This window comes from Notothenia coriiceps, unplaced genomic scaffold, assembly GCF_000735185.1.
Source record: "Notothenia coriiceps isolate Sejong01 unplaced genomic scaffold, NC01 NC01_scaffold00036215, whole genome shotgun sequence".
NCBI classification, from domain to species: Eukaryota; Metazoa; Chordata; class Actinopteri; order Perciformes; family Nototheniidae; genus Notothenia; species Notothenia coriiceps.
Genome location: NW_011368916.1, coordinates 1 through 14,287, shown reverse-complemented (window position 1 = coordinate 14,287; position 14,287 = coordinate 1). Strand labels below are relative to the sequence as shown.

Here is a 14,287-nt window from a genome sequence, read left to right as displayed (position 1 = left end):
TATAAAAGTAGGGATAGACATGTGGATATTATCCGGCTGAACAAAACGTGATCCGTCTCTTAAATGTGTGTCAACCACAGACCTTGGCCCAATCCCAAACCACTCCCTCGACCCTACCCCTCCGTGACGGAGTGAACTCCCCCTGTAGCCACACTCGCAGCTCAACGAGGCTCCCTCCTGTCAGATGGAGGGAGTAAATACAGCAGCAAGCTTTGGGACGGCCTCCCCTCTCTCCAGCAGAAACAGGAAATGCCGTAACTGTATGTAACAACGGTTTCAAATCAGCATCTCTTTGACAAAAAAATTTAAATTAATAACTCAAATAAAACTCCAAGCATCTTTCATCGCAGTTTATCAGTGGATGTTTGCTGGAACTACTTGTTAACAGCTTGTTTCCTGACGGACACACACAGCGTTGAGACCGGTCAGGTAGAGACCGGTCTCAAGTCAGCACCGCTGCAGACTCGCTGTTTGAGGGCTTGATAGCCCACTCCCCCTCCACACCGCTCCACACTCGTTGCTTTGGAACAGCCCTTAATGTGGCGGACCCTCCGCGTGAACGCGGAGTGTGTAGGGGTAGGGTGTAGGGGGCGGTTTGGGAATGGGCCCTTATTTCGAGCTATTTTCCAAAATCCTATGGAGAAGTTGCATTGCGTTTTTGACGAAGGAACCGGAAGGAGTTTACTTCCGGGTTTTAGGACTCGTCACTGCGGTTCTCTATATCAAGCCACGATTATTGTTTTTATTTTAAATTGTATAATGTCTGGCTTTTTTTTGTCGTCTGTGAGGAAAAGAAATGGGGCTCAGAACCTCAGAATACTGAAATCTGTATATATTCTTTTCCTTCTAATTTGTTATTATTTGTGACCCGCTCTATCGAAATCAGTCAAAAGTCGGAACGGCTCATTTAAAAAATAAATAAACGTGGATTTGTGTAAAAAAACTAGTTTTTCAGAGTTCGGGTGTTTTGTTTGATTTTAAATAAACAAAGTCTTGGCTTTCAGAATATGAAACTGTTATTGCCAAAATCTCATGATAAATAATTTTTTGAAGCTTGTAAAGGGAAGAAGACAGGCACCTCTCACTTGCACCCTGCTACTCCGCAGCGCAGCCCCCCCTCCCTCCGGCTGAAATTATTAATGTAAGGCGTATAGTAATCATAGACAGTGGCGCCGCCAGGGATTTTGGGCCCCATGAAAAGATAATCACATTGGTTACTTAAAAATGTTTTTCTTAATGTTCTAAAATTGTTTGGGCCCCTGTCAGTCACGGGCCCTTAGAATCATCCTAACTTTTCACCCCCTTACTGCGCCCCTGACCACAACACATACAATTGCAGTGTTAGATGAATGACTATTTGCACCACTGCACACAACATTTTTCTTTCTTTTTAAACTTAATTTAGTTCAGTTTTCTGTTTTTTATTTCACAATATGTAGTACACAATAAAGTATTCATAGACATAAATAAACAAATCACAGCTGTTTACACCAAAATCAACAGTAGCTATTCTATGTTTTAGATGGGTGTTATCAGGATGAGTTACCTGGCTCTGGAGCACATGAGCAAGTTGAGTGGAGGTCGTGGAGGGGTCATCGTCAATATTGCATCTTTGGCAGGTAACGACCAGACAAAAAAGTGTCTTTGTTACAAGAAATTATTGTTTATTATTATAAACTGCTTTTGACTTTGTTTAAATTCTCAGAATTTGCAGAAACGAGTCGGGTAGAAAAGAAGAGAGATCATATATCTTGCATAACATACAAATAATATATGTTTCACAAAGAATTAAGCCTGCAGACAAAGGACGGTATATCGAAAAGCTACATTCATTGCAGCCAAAACGTTTAAAAAGAACTCATCATTTTAAAGAATACTTCATCCACAAAATGACCAAAATGTATATCATTTACTTACCTGTTGTAACATCTTTAAGAACACTTTTTGTCTGAATGATATCACCCCCATCCTGCAGGTCTGGGCCCTCTACCAAGCTGTCCTGTCTACACTGCCACCAAGCACGGAGTGGTCGGCTTCACTCGAGCCATGGCGGTAAGGATGGTTTTCGAGAAGAAATTTCCCAAAAATAATTAAACATGTCTCAATACAACACGTTCTCACTCCCAACCCATCACATATTGACGGACGGTCAGGGCCCCTCCCCGTCACTCTATTACGTACAGGGTACCCCTTGGAAGTCAGTTTTCAACGGGCAGGGCGTCCCATTGACTTGCATAGAGCTCCCTGAATGTTTGTAATAGACGAGTTGGGATCGCGGCGAAATGCTCTCCGCAGATCCATTCTCACAGCGTTTCTCAACCTTTTTCTTACTCAATATCAAGCCACACTTATTGTTTTTACTTCTTTATTTTAATTGAATAATGTAGGACTTTTGTTGCCGTCAGTTATGGGGAGAGTAGGGGCTCAGAATACTGAAATCTGTATTGTTTCATCGTTTTTTTCTAATTTTGTATTATTTTCTAAACCACACACTGTTATTTACTCACTCAACAATAACACATCATTATCCTTGTGTTTATTTATTTGTTTGATTAATAAACACAAGTTGGAGTCCGTCAGGACCGAGGGTCGGAGCAGCAGTAGTTGCTTTAGAGAATTTTACACCCGGAAGTAAGTATTCTCTCCGCTTCGCTTGACAAACCCCGTGATAGTCCTCAAGCTCTGTGATTGGATGTTTGAGTGTGCGTCGAGGGTTACGCTGAGCGTCGAACAGCACTTTGAAATGGGATGGAACCACGGCAGAGTGTCCAAAACTGCGGTAAACGTATGGCGCAGACAAATCAAGTTCCGGTGAGACAGAGGACCGAGGAGCGAGGAAATGAAAATAGTCGACCTGAGACTGGGCCTATGTGTGTGTGAGGAGCTCCACGGATTGGTCCATTTGGCCGTTACGTCACTTGGTTCTCCAACGAGGCGTTCTGGGGCAGCATAGACAGGTCTTTTCTGTGTTAGAGTTTTACTCGCTACAGGGTGTACTTTGAGGGTTTGTGACTTTGCATACCGTTTACATAACACACAAGGAGACGGGTAATAACCGGAAAAGGATGACATGGGCTCTTTAAGTGCATGTACAGAGATAGTGTTGTGCCCAGTATGGGAATCAATGCAAATTATATGAAATGCTTTGACATTGAACAGGCTTTTTTTTGCAATTATAATTTAATTGCTTTTCCTGAATGAGACACCTTGTCCTTTTAATTGAACACAAGTTGAATCTAAATAATGTGTATGTGGGTTTTTTCCTAGGCTGCCTCTACCGCTTCAGGTTATGGCATACGGTTCAATGTTCTTTGCCCAAGTTTTGTCCAAACTGACCTCTTCGTCAATACTACATCCAATCTTGGGCAATTCTCCCACCTGGCTGATGTAGCCAAACAGATGGAAGACAAGTTTGGTGTATTAAAGTGAGTCTTGCTTGTGTTGATTTGTTAATGATTGTACTAAGGCTCACAAAAAATATCAATTGTATTCAACAATGCATAACCTTAGGTACTACCACATACATTTCCATAAAGCATGAAAATAATTCAATTATCTTTAGACTCCTCTATGACTTTACATGTTAAGATACATTCTTGTGAACATGTGTGATACTGGATACAGGCGTATTCATTAAAATCACTGTACCCTTTTTATTTCAGTACGTCTGAGGTAGCAGAGTGCGTCCTGGAGCTGGTGAAAGACGAGACGAAGAATGGAGATACCTTATTGTTGATCCCTAAAGGAAAACAATACATGACTTTTCCATCTTTCAGTTAGAAGCTCCCTGCAATTAAATCCACAACGCCAGCATTGGCAGGTATTGTAGTATTGGATTTTATAATCAAAACTGCAATGCTTCTCTTCTTGAAAGCACAAAATAAAAAAACGAAATGCCTCAAGTGCCTTTGATTACAACTACATCAGACAAATAATTGTATCTAAAATGTCTTAATATTGTCGACAATGTACATGGGAAGTCTAAGCTGGCCACTGTTGCCACTTCTTCTCCTTTCATTAATTTTGCTAGTACTGCTGAAATAAAATATTTGCTTTTTCTTACAATACATGTGCCCAAGTGTGTCCCTTTACTGTGGTAAAAGTAGCATTGCCGGACTTCAAAAATACTACATTACATTAGTAATAATCGATGGATACACACACACACAATCATATGTGTCCGGATTTGAAATAAATGTGTGCTTCTATTCAATGATTTTATAATAATAAATAATAATACATTTATTTTATATAGGTGCCTTTCAAGGCTCTCAAGGTCGCCGTACAAACACATAAAAAACAAGATAGACAATACATAACACCAGCATAAGAGACATAAACAAGACAGTGCAGTATATAAATCAATCAAATAACCAAATGAATAAAAACAGACGATGTGTGATGGATAATGATCAGGGTGGATGTACAAGTGACTTATATTTCCTGGGTCTGTTTACAGAGAGAACAAACATGCATTAACAGGAAGGCAAAAGGAATGAGCGGACAGATTACCACTGGCATTGCGAGGCATAACCTCTTTTAAAATCACAGTATTACGTTTGCTGCCTTTATTATGCAAAATATTCAAATAGAGTCAGATGGCAAAGCCTAAGCAAGCAATATTTGCTTCTTGAAGATTTTTAAGTGACTGACTGAAAGGAAAGACAGAGTTATGTAAGGTTTTATTCATTTATTAATAAAATCAGATTGTTATTTTTGTAGACTATACATATAAAAAACACTTAAAACAAACATGTTATATCATCTAGAATATGATCAGATGTGTAAGGATTTAACAGATCATTTTTCACATGACTGGTGAAGTACTGGTGATTATTATACCATGATGAAACATTTTTAAGCAGATTAGTTCAGTGTGAAACATTACAGGATTGAGTTAGTGCAGTGTGAAACATTACAGGATTCAGTTGGTGGGCTTTGTTTTGTTGGTCCGACTGTATAATCGTTACCTATTAGGTAAAAACAGGAAATGTCATGTATTTCTTTCCATTGTATCTAATTTGTAAGGCCTCTCCATTCTTGGTCTCATCCGTCACCAGCTCGAGGAGGCAATCAGCTACTTCAGACACACTGAAAGAAAAAGGTAAAGGGATTTTATCAAAAGAAGCAAAACCATATTGTAACAGTTACATCACAATAATCTTTTTATGTCCCGTTTCCAAATGTGTGAGTGTTAATCTATTTTACGTATTGATTTGAATTTCTTTTAGAAAATAAGCCTTATTTAGAGGTAAAGGAAGAACATGTTAAAACGACTCAAATAAAGCACTCTGCCAAAAAGAAAATGCAGGCAGAAACCTAACCATCCTAACCTCAATCAAATCAAAGGATAATAACAATGACAAAACATTAGGCTTGTTTGAGACAAGCGAGGCGAGGCGGCGCAGTTCCTCTCCACGGGCTGCAGAAGCGGAATGCTTGATGGGAAACGACTCGCTGGTATCTCGAGCTGAGCGCTCATTGGTGGTTTTTACCACGTGCTAGTGATGAAACTCTCCAATTGGCTCGGCAAAAGTTTGTTGTTGTTTTGGAGAAGGGTCTAGCTGCGGCCGCGGACAGTACAGTACACTACACGACACTAAACGCCCAGCTGACACGACACTACGGTGGCTGAGAAGGGTCTAGCTGCGGCCGCGGACGCGAAGCCCCTCACTGCAGTGCGCATCGAGTGAGCTCGATGTGGGCGGGAGCTCAACGTGGGCGAAGCTTCACAGATGACGCGTTGCATCGTGGTTGCATCCTGTTTCCCGGGTAGCAGTTCTCTTCCCTCCCTTCAATCTAACCCTTCCCTTCCCCCCATCCTAACCACTCCCTATTTTTTTACCTAATCCTAATCTTCCTTCCTCCCTCCCAAACCTAAACCCCAAAACCTCTCCTCCTGTCGTGTAGTGTCGTCAATTCGCTTTTAACGGTAGTGCCTCTCAGCCACCGTAGTGTCGTGTCAGGTGGGCGTGTCGTATAGTGTCATGTAGTGTCCGCGGCCGCAGCTAGACCATATTGTTGTTTTGTGTCAGTTTTACGTCGCCCCCTCCATTAACATTTTTCATAATTGTTCCACAATGTTTATCATCATGCAATTAATATCTATATATGTTATACTATACTTGCACTGCTTACCGTTTTCATACTTTATATATCTTAGCATATTCATACACACTGTTCATACTGCTCACAGGCTGCTGTGTATATTCCTACCCCTCACTGTTTATTCATCATTCAATTCATTCTATATTTTATTCTGTAGATTGTGTACATTACTTTTCACTTTACTGCTTGTTGCACTCCTGGTTGGAAGCTAAACTGCATTTCGTTGTCTCNTATGGAAACTACAGTTTTCTATACAGCGGACTACAACATGGATGTATAATAAGAACGACGGACTCATCTAGAGACTGCACTGTGCTCTGATGCTGTTGCTTTATGCTTTATGAACAACAGAGAAACATATTCTTCATGACCAAAGTTGGAATTGAAATACAAAAGTGAAACGTATGCTCATCACCCTCTCCCTCCAGTCCACATTAATAAAAATGATCCCAATACGTATGATTGTATGAACTATGAAAATATCTTANAGAAGAAGAAGAAGAAGAAGAAGCCGACTCGGAGCTGTCCGACTTCAGGCGAGCTTTTTGAGACCTCCCCCGGCTGCGATCGGCTATATTTTCGTCTACTTTCGAGGCGAGCCGCAACGCGTCTCAAACAAGCCAATTACGTTTCTTAAGGCTGCTTCACAATAAAATCCAACCTGTTTTGCCAGTTGAAAGCTTTTACTGTGTAGCAGTGATCACAATAGAATGCCCCTTAGAGTAATACAGATCTGACCAGGTGTAATGAGAGTGAACAGTAAACGTGGTAGACTTTGCCAGCAACAATATCTTCTATAAAGAGAAGTAATAACTGAATGTACAAAATGCACAGCAAAAATATGGAAACAAAATAGGTTTGATTAAATAAAAGAAAATCAGCTCACGTTAACGTGCTTTTTTCTGCATTTCTTTGGAATTCATCAGCCAGTTGGGAGAATTGTCCCAATTTGTTCGACAGGCCTGTCAAGAGTTCAGTTTGGACAAAACCTGGGCAAACGGCGTTGAATCGAACACCGTAGCCTGCGGCAGTAGAGGCAGCCTAAAAGATAAACACATAATGAGGCCTTAAATGCTCAGAGGCACAATGTATAGCATACTGGGAATTAAAAGTCATGATGTCCTTTTCTTTATAAATAAAATATATAGTAAAAAACCTTACAGCCATTGCTCGAGTGAAGCCGACCACTCCATGTTTAGTGGCAGTATAGACAGGACAGCTTTTTCCAGGACCCAGACCTGCAGGATGTGGGTGATAAAAGTCAAACAAAAAGAGGGACAGCTTTTGGAGGTATTAGACCTGAAAGATGTGGGTTATCATTTAACATACTTTTGTTTTCATGCAGTACTTTCCTGTTTGATTAATTCATGTCAGAAGTGGGACAGAGATGAAAGCTTTCACCAGTCACAGTGATACCAGGTTTGAATTTAAAATGTTAATGTTTTCTTGTCAAAGTTTTAACAAGAAATTGAACGCTAACACAGTAAAAGAGGAGGGAAGTAAAAAAAAAAGCGAGATTTTAATTAAATAAAGCTGATTCAAAATAACGGGAACCAGACCAAGCAAAGTAAAAAAAAAAGAAGAAAATTGAACGAGTACAGACCGGGAGGCACCAGAAATAAGAACAGAAACACACGCAGGACCTCGGGAAAACCAGACAGGAACTGACAAAGAAAAACGAGGAAGACAGGCATTTATAATTAAAAGACTAATCACAGAGAAAATAACAGCTGGAGAGAACAGGTGAAACAAAGGGGCAGCAGGTGTACACAATCATACAATCACAGAAAATAAAACAGGAAACAACCTAAAACCAGGATCATGACATGCATTCAAAATGTTTCTATTATAAAAGTTGAAAAGTATTGGCATCAACATATACTCAAAAGTAAAAGTACTCATTATGCAGATTGGCCATTTCAGAATAACATATTATATGTTTTGATTATAAATATTGATGCATTAATGTGTTTATCAAAGCTGGTGAATGTACAACTGGTTATTATTAGTTTTTTAAATGTTGATTATATATCACATTAATCCAAATCTGTGAAGGTATTACATAAATGATTTACCTTTGGTAGTAGGGTAAAAGTGCAAAGTAGCAACACATTTACTTGGGTACAGTACTTGAGTAAATCTACTTGCACTGCATTTCTGTGCCTTTGATTGATTTATATCCTCCAAACCCCACATTATAATGCATTGTGGGTCATACCTGCCATGGATGCAGTGTTGACGATGACCCCTCCCTGACCTCCAGTCATCTCGTTCATGTGCTCCAGAGCCAGGTAGGTAAACCTGACAACAGCCACCTGCATCATAAAACATTTATTGCAGTGCACACGGGGTAATGTTCAACTGAAGAGTTCATCCCGGTAAGGACATGTTAACCTTTGAAACGTTTTATTGTAGGTGGTAAATATAAATAGCCTACAAGTTCTTACGAGGTTTATGGAGATAGTTTTCTCCCACTCTACTTCATTCAAGATGCCAGCGTTGTTGCACAGGATGTCCATTCTTCCAAATGTTGCTAGAGTTTCTTGAAAGGCAGCTTGAAGCAGAAAATAAAGCAATTACTTGTTAACGAATAATTTTGCAGCCAAGTTTTAACACTATAGCAGCCATGTTTTCCAGTGCCAAAATTTTCAACTCCAACAAGTGAGTGTGTGTTGCCTTTGATTTGCTCGTCTGATTCAACATTACAGTGTAGAAAGAGAGTACTCTGTTCTCCATACAGTTGGTCCAGGGCTTCCTTCAAACTCTCCCCTTTAGTTTTATTCGTATCCAAGAGGGCAACCTGAACGAGTGAAAAGACATCAGATATAAAATTGTGCTTTTAATGGCTGCCGTTTTGGACTGTTTCCATAATAAATGCAGCACCGATCAACCTTCATTGATTGTCTTTTATGCTATAATGGACATAGAAAACTTTACCTTAGCCCCGTTTTGCAGGAGTAACTCTGTTATTGCTTTTCCTATCCCCTGGGCTGCTCCGGTCACTACGGCGATTTTACCATTTAACGCCATTTCAGGTATTCAATCAGAAGGGAGGAGGTGGTCAGCCGTATGATACCCACTGGAAAGGGATAGATCAAATGATGAGAAAATGGTGAGTTGAGATGTTATTGTGCTTTTAAATAGGGAGGAGGTGTAACCAAGAGAGGAACCACATGATACCATAAAGATAAGGATTAACACACCTTGAGTTTTAGTGGCTTTCACAATAAATTGCTTTTGATGTAACAAGCTTATCATTTTACATTTGGTATGGCCTATGGCTTAAAGATCACATTTAAAAATGATAAGGAATTATTATAGAGCTAATTGTTGCATGAAATTCAGATCCGCTCATTTTCAGACTGAGGTTCATCACACTGGATAAAAACAACAATATAATTGTGATTCATTGGGAAAATAAACCTGCCTCTCTCTCGCCAGATGTATGACAGTTGTTATCGTGTTGTTTCATTGTAGGAAAGATGACTTGCTACTGCATATATGCACAACAACTTGTTTTGTTTAAATATAGTTGTATTTACTGTATTAAATGTGTCATGGGAGCAAATTAGCCCGGCATTGACTCAACGACGAGTCATGATATGGAGGAGAATAGATGAAGCAAGAACATTCAAGCCCTTAGGGAAATGGGGCAGGTTTTGTTTAAGTGTACATTAAAGATTGGATTTAAAACAAAGATGAGGTGGCAAAAACTAACCTGTCTCACGACGGTCTAAACCCAGCTCACGTTCCCTATTAGTGGGTGAACAATCCAGAGTGCAGATTGAACTAATGTTGATCAATAACCTTGTTCTGACCCACAGTGACACCTGCTGGTAAAACTCCATTCAAAGTGTCCAGGAGACGTTTGCCATTATAATATATGAATAACATTTCAGGTCAGAAATCATATAAACCTTATGGGCCTACAGTATAGTACAGTACATTTTAAAATCTATATATTTTTTGAAAGAAATCAAAAGTAAAATGTTTGAAAGTACACATTAATATGCTTATAATACATCTTTTTTTTTTATAATGGAACATTCTGAATAATCAATAACCAATTTTTTTAAGGACAAAATAAATGCTTGAATATACTGTTTCTTGTAGAGATTATGCATCATAATATGTGTTTCATCAGATGTGCCTCAGCCTGCCACTGTATGTTGCTCCAATAAAGCAAATTGCCGCCAGCTTTAATTCGGTGTCTCCAACCTTATTTAGTTTCAATTAAGTACCATCATGTCTCCCATTGGTCACATGCACATAATGGGCAACAGAATGATCAGAGCCAGGGAGAGCACAGTAACAAAAACAGAAACTTCTGGAGCAGGAAATAACCGAAAAGGCAGATGTTTTTTTTTCTCCAGATGGTGTTCAAAACTTCCAGAGAACAAACTGTGGATATCCATGTCCAGATTGTAAACGTGACGAAGTGCATGCATTACATTACCGTAAACTTCCTAAAAGATTGGATGCAAAGGCAAAAAGGCTTTTGAATGTCTCCCATATACTACCATTCTTTGATTGTTGCAAGAGGCTTTCTTGTGAAAATAAATGAGACATTTGGAAGTAAGACTCAGGTCTACAGCAACAGTATTTTGATTTGTTTTCAATCACCCTTTTCTTAAACAATATTTGAAATACTCCAATGTTGAGGAGAGACATTTCTATTCGACTTTTTCTCTTCTAATTATCTTATAGTTTACAACCTGTTTTGCAGGTTCAGATTTTACACACAGAACACAAAAAACTAAAATATAATGCATTTCTATAGAATCATACTCCTACTCTTCTACACTATTATTTCAGAGGTGAATATTGTACTATTTACTATTTTTATTTGACAGCTTTAGTTGCTTTGAATGCATTAATTCATATTATTAATACATCCACTAAATCACCAATAATCTATTAAGTATTATTTGAAAATAAGATAACATTATTATTGACCTTTGATCCATATAGTTTATAGACAGTATGTATAGAAAGAGATTAAGGTCATTATAGTGAAATCATTGAATACATTTTTTTTGGGATACTTTTATTTTTTGTACTTCAAATACATTTGAATTCCTAAACTTGTTTACTTTTATTTATTTTTTAAATAACATTTGGGAGTTTTACCTTTAACATAATACTGTGTGGTGTTAATAGTTCTGTTGAAATATAAGATCTTTGTCAGTGGTGTAAAAGTACATTTACTCAAGTACTTTACTTAAGTACAATTTTAAAGTACTTGTGCTTTACTTTACTAATTTGTACTTTTATTCTACAATTCAGAGGTAAATAGTAAGTAATGCTTCAATCAAAACCAATAATATATAATTCTGAAATGGGCCAATTTGGAAAATGAGTAAATTTAGCTGACAATACATTCGTACTTTTACTTGAGTAACATTTTGAATGCAGGACTTTTACTTGTAAAAGGGTATTCCTACTTTTTCTAAAGTAAAAGATCTGAGTACTTCTCCCACCTCTGTAACATCTGCGTATGAGGTGCACTTGAGTTCGGTGTAGTCAATCTATTAAGAAGAATGTCCCTGCGCGTCTTTTCGCGGCAGTACGGTCAGCCCCCACCGAAGGGTTCTGTACGTGGCAGCGTCGGTCTGAAACCCCTCTATGTCCTATTCATAACCCCTGGGTACCAAGTGAAATTGCGTCCACATACTAAAGTGTGAGCTTACATTTCAAGACCTGAGAAAATACAGGTAAGAGCACGTTTAATATTGTGTCTTAGCTCTTCTTTACATCAGTGGAAGGGGGCTGAGTCGCTTAGCTAGCGCGCATTACCGGACATGCTGTGATAGTTGTCAATTCTGGGTCCAACAGGCTTTTTGGAGGGGAAGCCTAACACCAGAGGCTTAAAACCGTGTGGTACCGAGCAGTTTAAGGACTCGTAATTTTCTGGAGGTCTGTTTATTTCCGACATGTTGGCTTCATTGTAAGCCTCCGGGAGGTGGATGTTACTGTGTTGCACAAGTGGAGAAAGTTTGGAAATATAGCTAGAACTTTGTGGGAGAGCATCTCAGTGACAGTTACTTTACATGACATTGTTGAATATTTACTCACTTCTTTAACGCGGACGGTTACACGAATTTTTGAATGTTGGCACCGTAGGATACATTTTTAGCATACAGTCCAGGCTGTTTTGCACAGGCTGCAAAGACATACATGAGACCCGAAAGAGCTGAAAGTCTCAGGGATTTCTAGAAACAACGATCTGACGTCACGGGACGGCTACTATCCAGCTGTGAGCAGAGTCGGGGTCTGCAAGGCAAGGCGCAGGGCAAAGTCGTATTTTTCTGTGACAATTTCGGTGAGGTCTTAACAATGATTGTTACCTAACTAACCACACTTTACAAATCTATCAGGTTTTAGATATCATTTATGATATGATGAGTCGGTTTACTCATATCAATGTGTTTTTATTGGAACTACTTTCTACCAAAGAAATAGTGCCAATAAGAAAGTGTGTCAAGCGTGAGCTGTGGTGATGGTTCAGAGTAAGGGGAAATATGTTATTATTTAGAACTACTTTCTAGCAAATAAATAGTCCCAATAGAAAAAGTGTCAACCTTTAGCTGTGGTGATGTTTCAGAGTAAGAGGACACTGGCTTTTGAAAGACATGTTGCTGATGATTTTATATTTAGCACACTAGACAGAGGCTTTGTCCACCCTTGTCAAATGCCACAATATATCACTGTACACACATCCCCAGAATAAAAGGTTGCATGCACACTAGGCAAATGTTGCCCTGCAGTGATTTATGTGTAGTATAATGGCAGTAATGGGAAATGGCATAAATGGAGGGCACCAAATAGAGGGATGTCATAAATCTGTCAGCAGTAATTGGGCTATAAGGCAGGTGACATGCACTCTAAAGAGACTGATGTCTTGCTAGATTGCTATAACTGCTTTATTAATTTGTGTGAGTCTCCGTCTGATGCTTCCCCCTTCCATTTATACATTTAATTTGCCTTAAGTGCCCGAGTCTGGTTGTCTTTTTATTCTAAATATTGAAGCCATGCTTATCTAAATGTCTGGGTGATTTACATGTACATCTCTTTATTTATCAAAACCTTATTTATATGAGGCTTTAGTGTTTGCATACCAGAACAAGTTTTGCAAGAGGATGGTGTGTTTCACTACCCTTGCACATATAAAATGTGTGTGTGCGTGTGTTGCTTATGTAAACTAATGCATGCTTCTTCAAGCCTGTCTGTCTCTTTATGTTAACATATGGCTCACGCTCTGTGATCAGTGATACCGGTACGAATGAGCTCATACCAGGTTGAAATGAACATCTTTGCAACACAGCATTCTGGTAATAAATTACTGGGTCTTTCTGCCACGTTGGGATGTTTAGTCATGTCTGGGACACATTTAGAAAATGGTTCTTCTGAAGGAAAAAAAACATCTTTCATATTTTAAGCTGCTTTGTAGCTGCAGATGTTTAAGCTTTCATAGCCTCTGAAACAAGTTGTCCTTAATATCAACCACATATGGCCAGCAGGAATCTTGGACCTACACCTGGAAATCATTTGAACAAGGGATGTCCCGATCACCTTTTTTTGCTCCTGATCCGATTCCGATCATTCGATTTTGACAATCTGCTGATACCGATTTTTCCCGATCCGATCTTTATGCAATGCATTAAGAGAAAAAAAAGGTAACAGATAACGGCTGGTCATCCAACGCGATGAATTCAGCTATCTTGGCTGTTCTTCTTTGGGCCATTTCACTGTTCTGGGGCAGTTTCTCTTTCCTTTTAAAAGTCTCTGAAAGTGTCGGTTGTTTCAGTGCCGTTACCTGAGTGGCCGCTGTGTAGCCTACTCATCGTGTTGTTGCTTGTGTTTGTTTCTCAGATGGCATATTAGATTGGTCGTGTTGAACGTAGCACTGTTCTTTCCACCACGCGGAACCTCCGCCTTGCAAACATTGCATCTGGCTGTTACACTGCCTTCGCTTTCAATATTATAATACTTCCAAACTCCTGACATTTCCTCTGTCCCGACTCCCGAGTCACCAGCTGAACGTAGCCTCTCGTTAGCTTACTGCTACTATTAGACACTGCGCCCTGCCCACACTGTTGCCAGATTTGAGAGAAATATGCAACCAGGTCTATGAAAACAAGCCCAAAAGAAGCAACACATACATGATGTTGTGTCATTT

General features: G+C 39.2%; 2 protein-coding genes and 1 long non-coding RNA gene across 5 annotated transcripts; 2 read left to right on the top strand and 1 right to left on the bottom strand.

Annotated features, from left to right (window-relative positions):
• Nucleotides 1-402: 402 nt before the first annotated feature.
• Nucleotides 403-10,612, top strand: LOC104963425 (uncharacterized). Of its 2 annotated transcripts, none has more exons than XR_800314.1 (3): nt 403-414; nt 9,807-9,885; nt 10,603-10,612. It is a non-coding gene; the product is annotated as an uncharacterized lncRNA (long non-coding RNA). The 2 variants fall into 2 exon arrangements; XR_800313.1 differs by lacking the exon at nt 10,603-10,612 and adding an exon at nt 10,224-10,234.
• Nucleotides 1,486-4,067, top strand: LOC104963423 (15-hydroxyprostaglandin dehydrogenase [NAD(+)]-like). The gene is made up of 4 exons (XM_010792007.1): nt 1,486-1,619; nt 1,976-2,052; nt 3,268-3,425; nt 3,663-4,067. Exons 1-4 carry the CDS (start codon nt 1,523-1,525, stop codon nt 3,778-3,780), a joined length of 450 nt encoding a protein of 149 aa, XP_010790309.1. The 5' UTR covers nt 1,486-1,522; the 3' UTR covers nt 3,781-4,067.
• LOC104963424 (15-hydroxyprostaglandin dehydrogenase [NAD(+)]-like) lies at nt 4,326-9,202 on the bottom strand. Of its 2 annotated transcripts, none has more exons than XM_010792008.1 (7): nt 9,046-9,202; nt 8,785-8,908; nt 8,556-8,662; nt 8,327-8,423; nt 7,270-7,346; nt 6,995-7,149; nt 4,326-5,091 (listed from the first exon to the last, which is right to left on the bottom strand). In XM_010792008.1, exons 1-7 carry the CDS (start codon nt 9,136-9,138, stop codon nt 4,974-4,976), a joined length of 771 nt encoding a protein of 256 aa, XP_010790310.1. In that variant the 5' UTR covers nt 9,139-9,202; the 3' UTR covers nt 4,326-4,973. The 2 variants fall into 2 exon arrangements, with proteins under 2 accessions (XP_010790310.1, XP_010790311.1); XM_010792009.1 differs by having other exon boundaries at nt 8,815-8,908.
• Nucleotides 10,613-14,287: the final 3,675 nt, after the last annotated feature.

What these genes read in the sequence shown, in the direction of transcription:
- LOC104963423 (XM_010792007.1), top strand. Translation starts at nt 1,523, where the DNA reads ATGGGTGTTATCAGGATGAGTTACCTGGCTCTGGAGCACATGAGCAAG. An exon ending in CAATATTGCATCTTTGGCAG is followed by an intron (nt 1,620 to 1,975) that starts GTAACGACCAGA and finishes CCCATCCTGCAG; the next exon opens with GTCTGGGCCCTCTACCAAGC. An exon ending in GCTTCACTCGAGCCATGGCG is followed by an intron (nt 2,053 to 3,267) that starts GTAAGGATGGTT and finishes GTTTTTTCCTAG; the next exon opens with GCTGCCTCTACCGCTTCAGG.
- LOC104963424 (XM_010792008.1), bottom strand. Translation starts at nt 9,138, where the DNA reads ATGGCGTTAAATGGTAAAATCGCCGTAGTGACCGGAGCAGCCCAGGGG. An exon ending in CAACACTGCATCCATGGCAG is followed by an intron (nt 7,347 to 8,326) that starts GTATGACCCACA and finishes CACATCCTGCAG; the next exon opens with GTCTGGGTCCTGGAAAAAGC. An exon ending in GCAGAAAAAAGCACGTTAAC is followed by an intron (nt 5,092 to 6,994) that starts GTGAGCTGATTT and finishes TTTTTCTTTCAG; the next exon opens with TGTGTCTGAAGTAGCTGATT.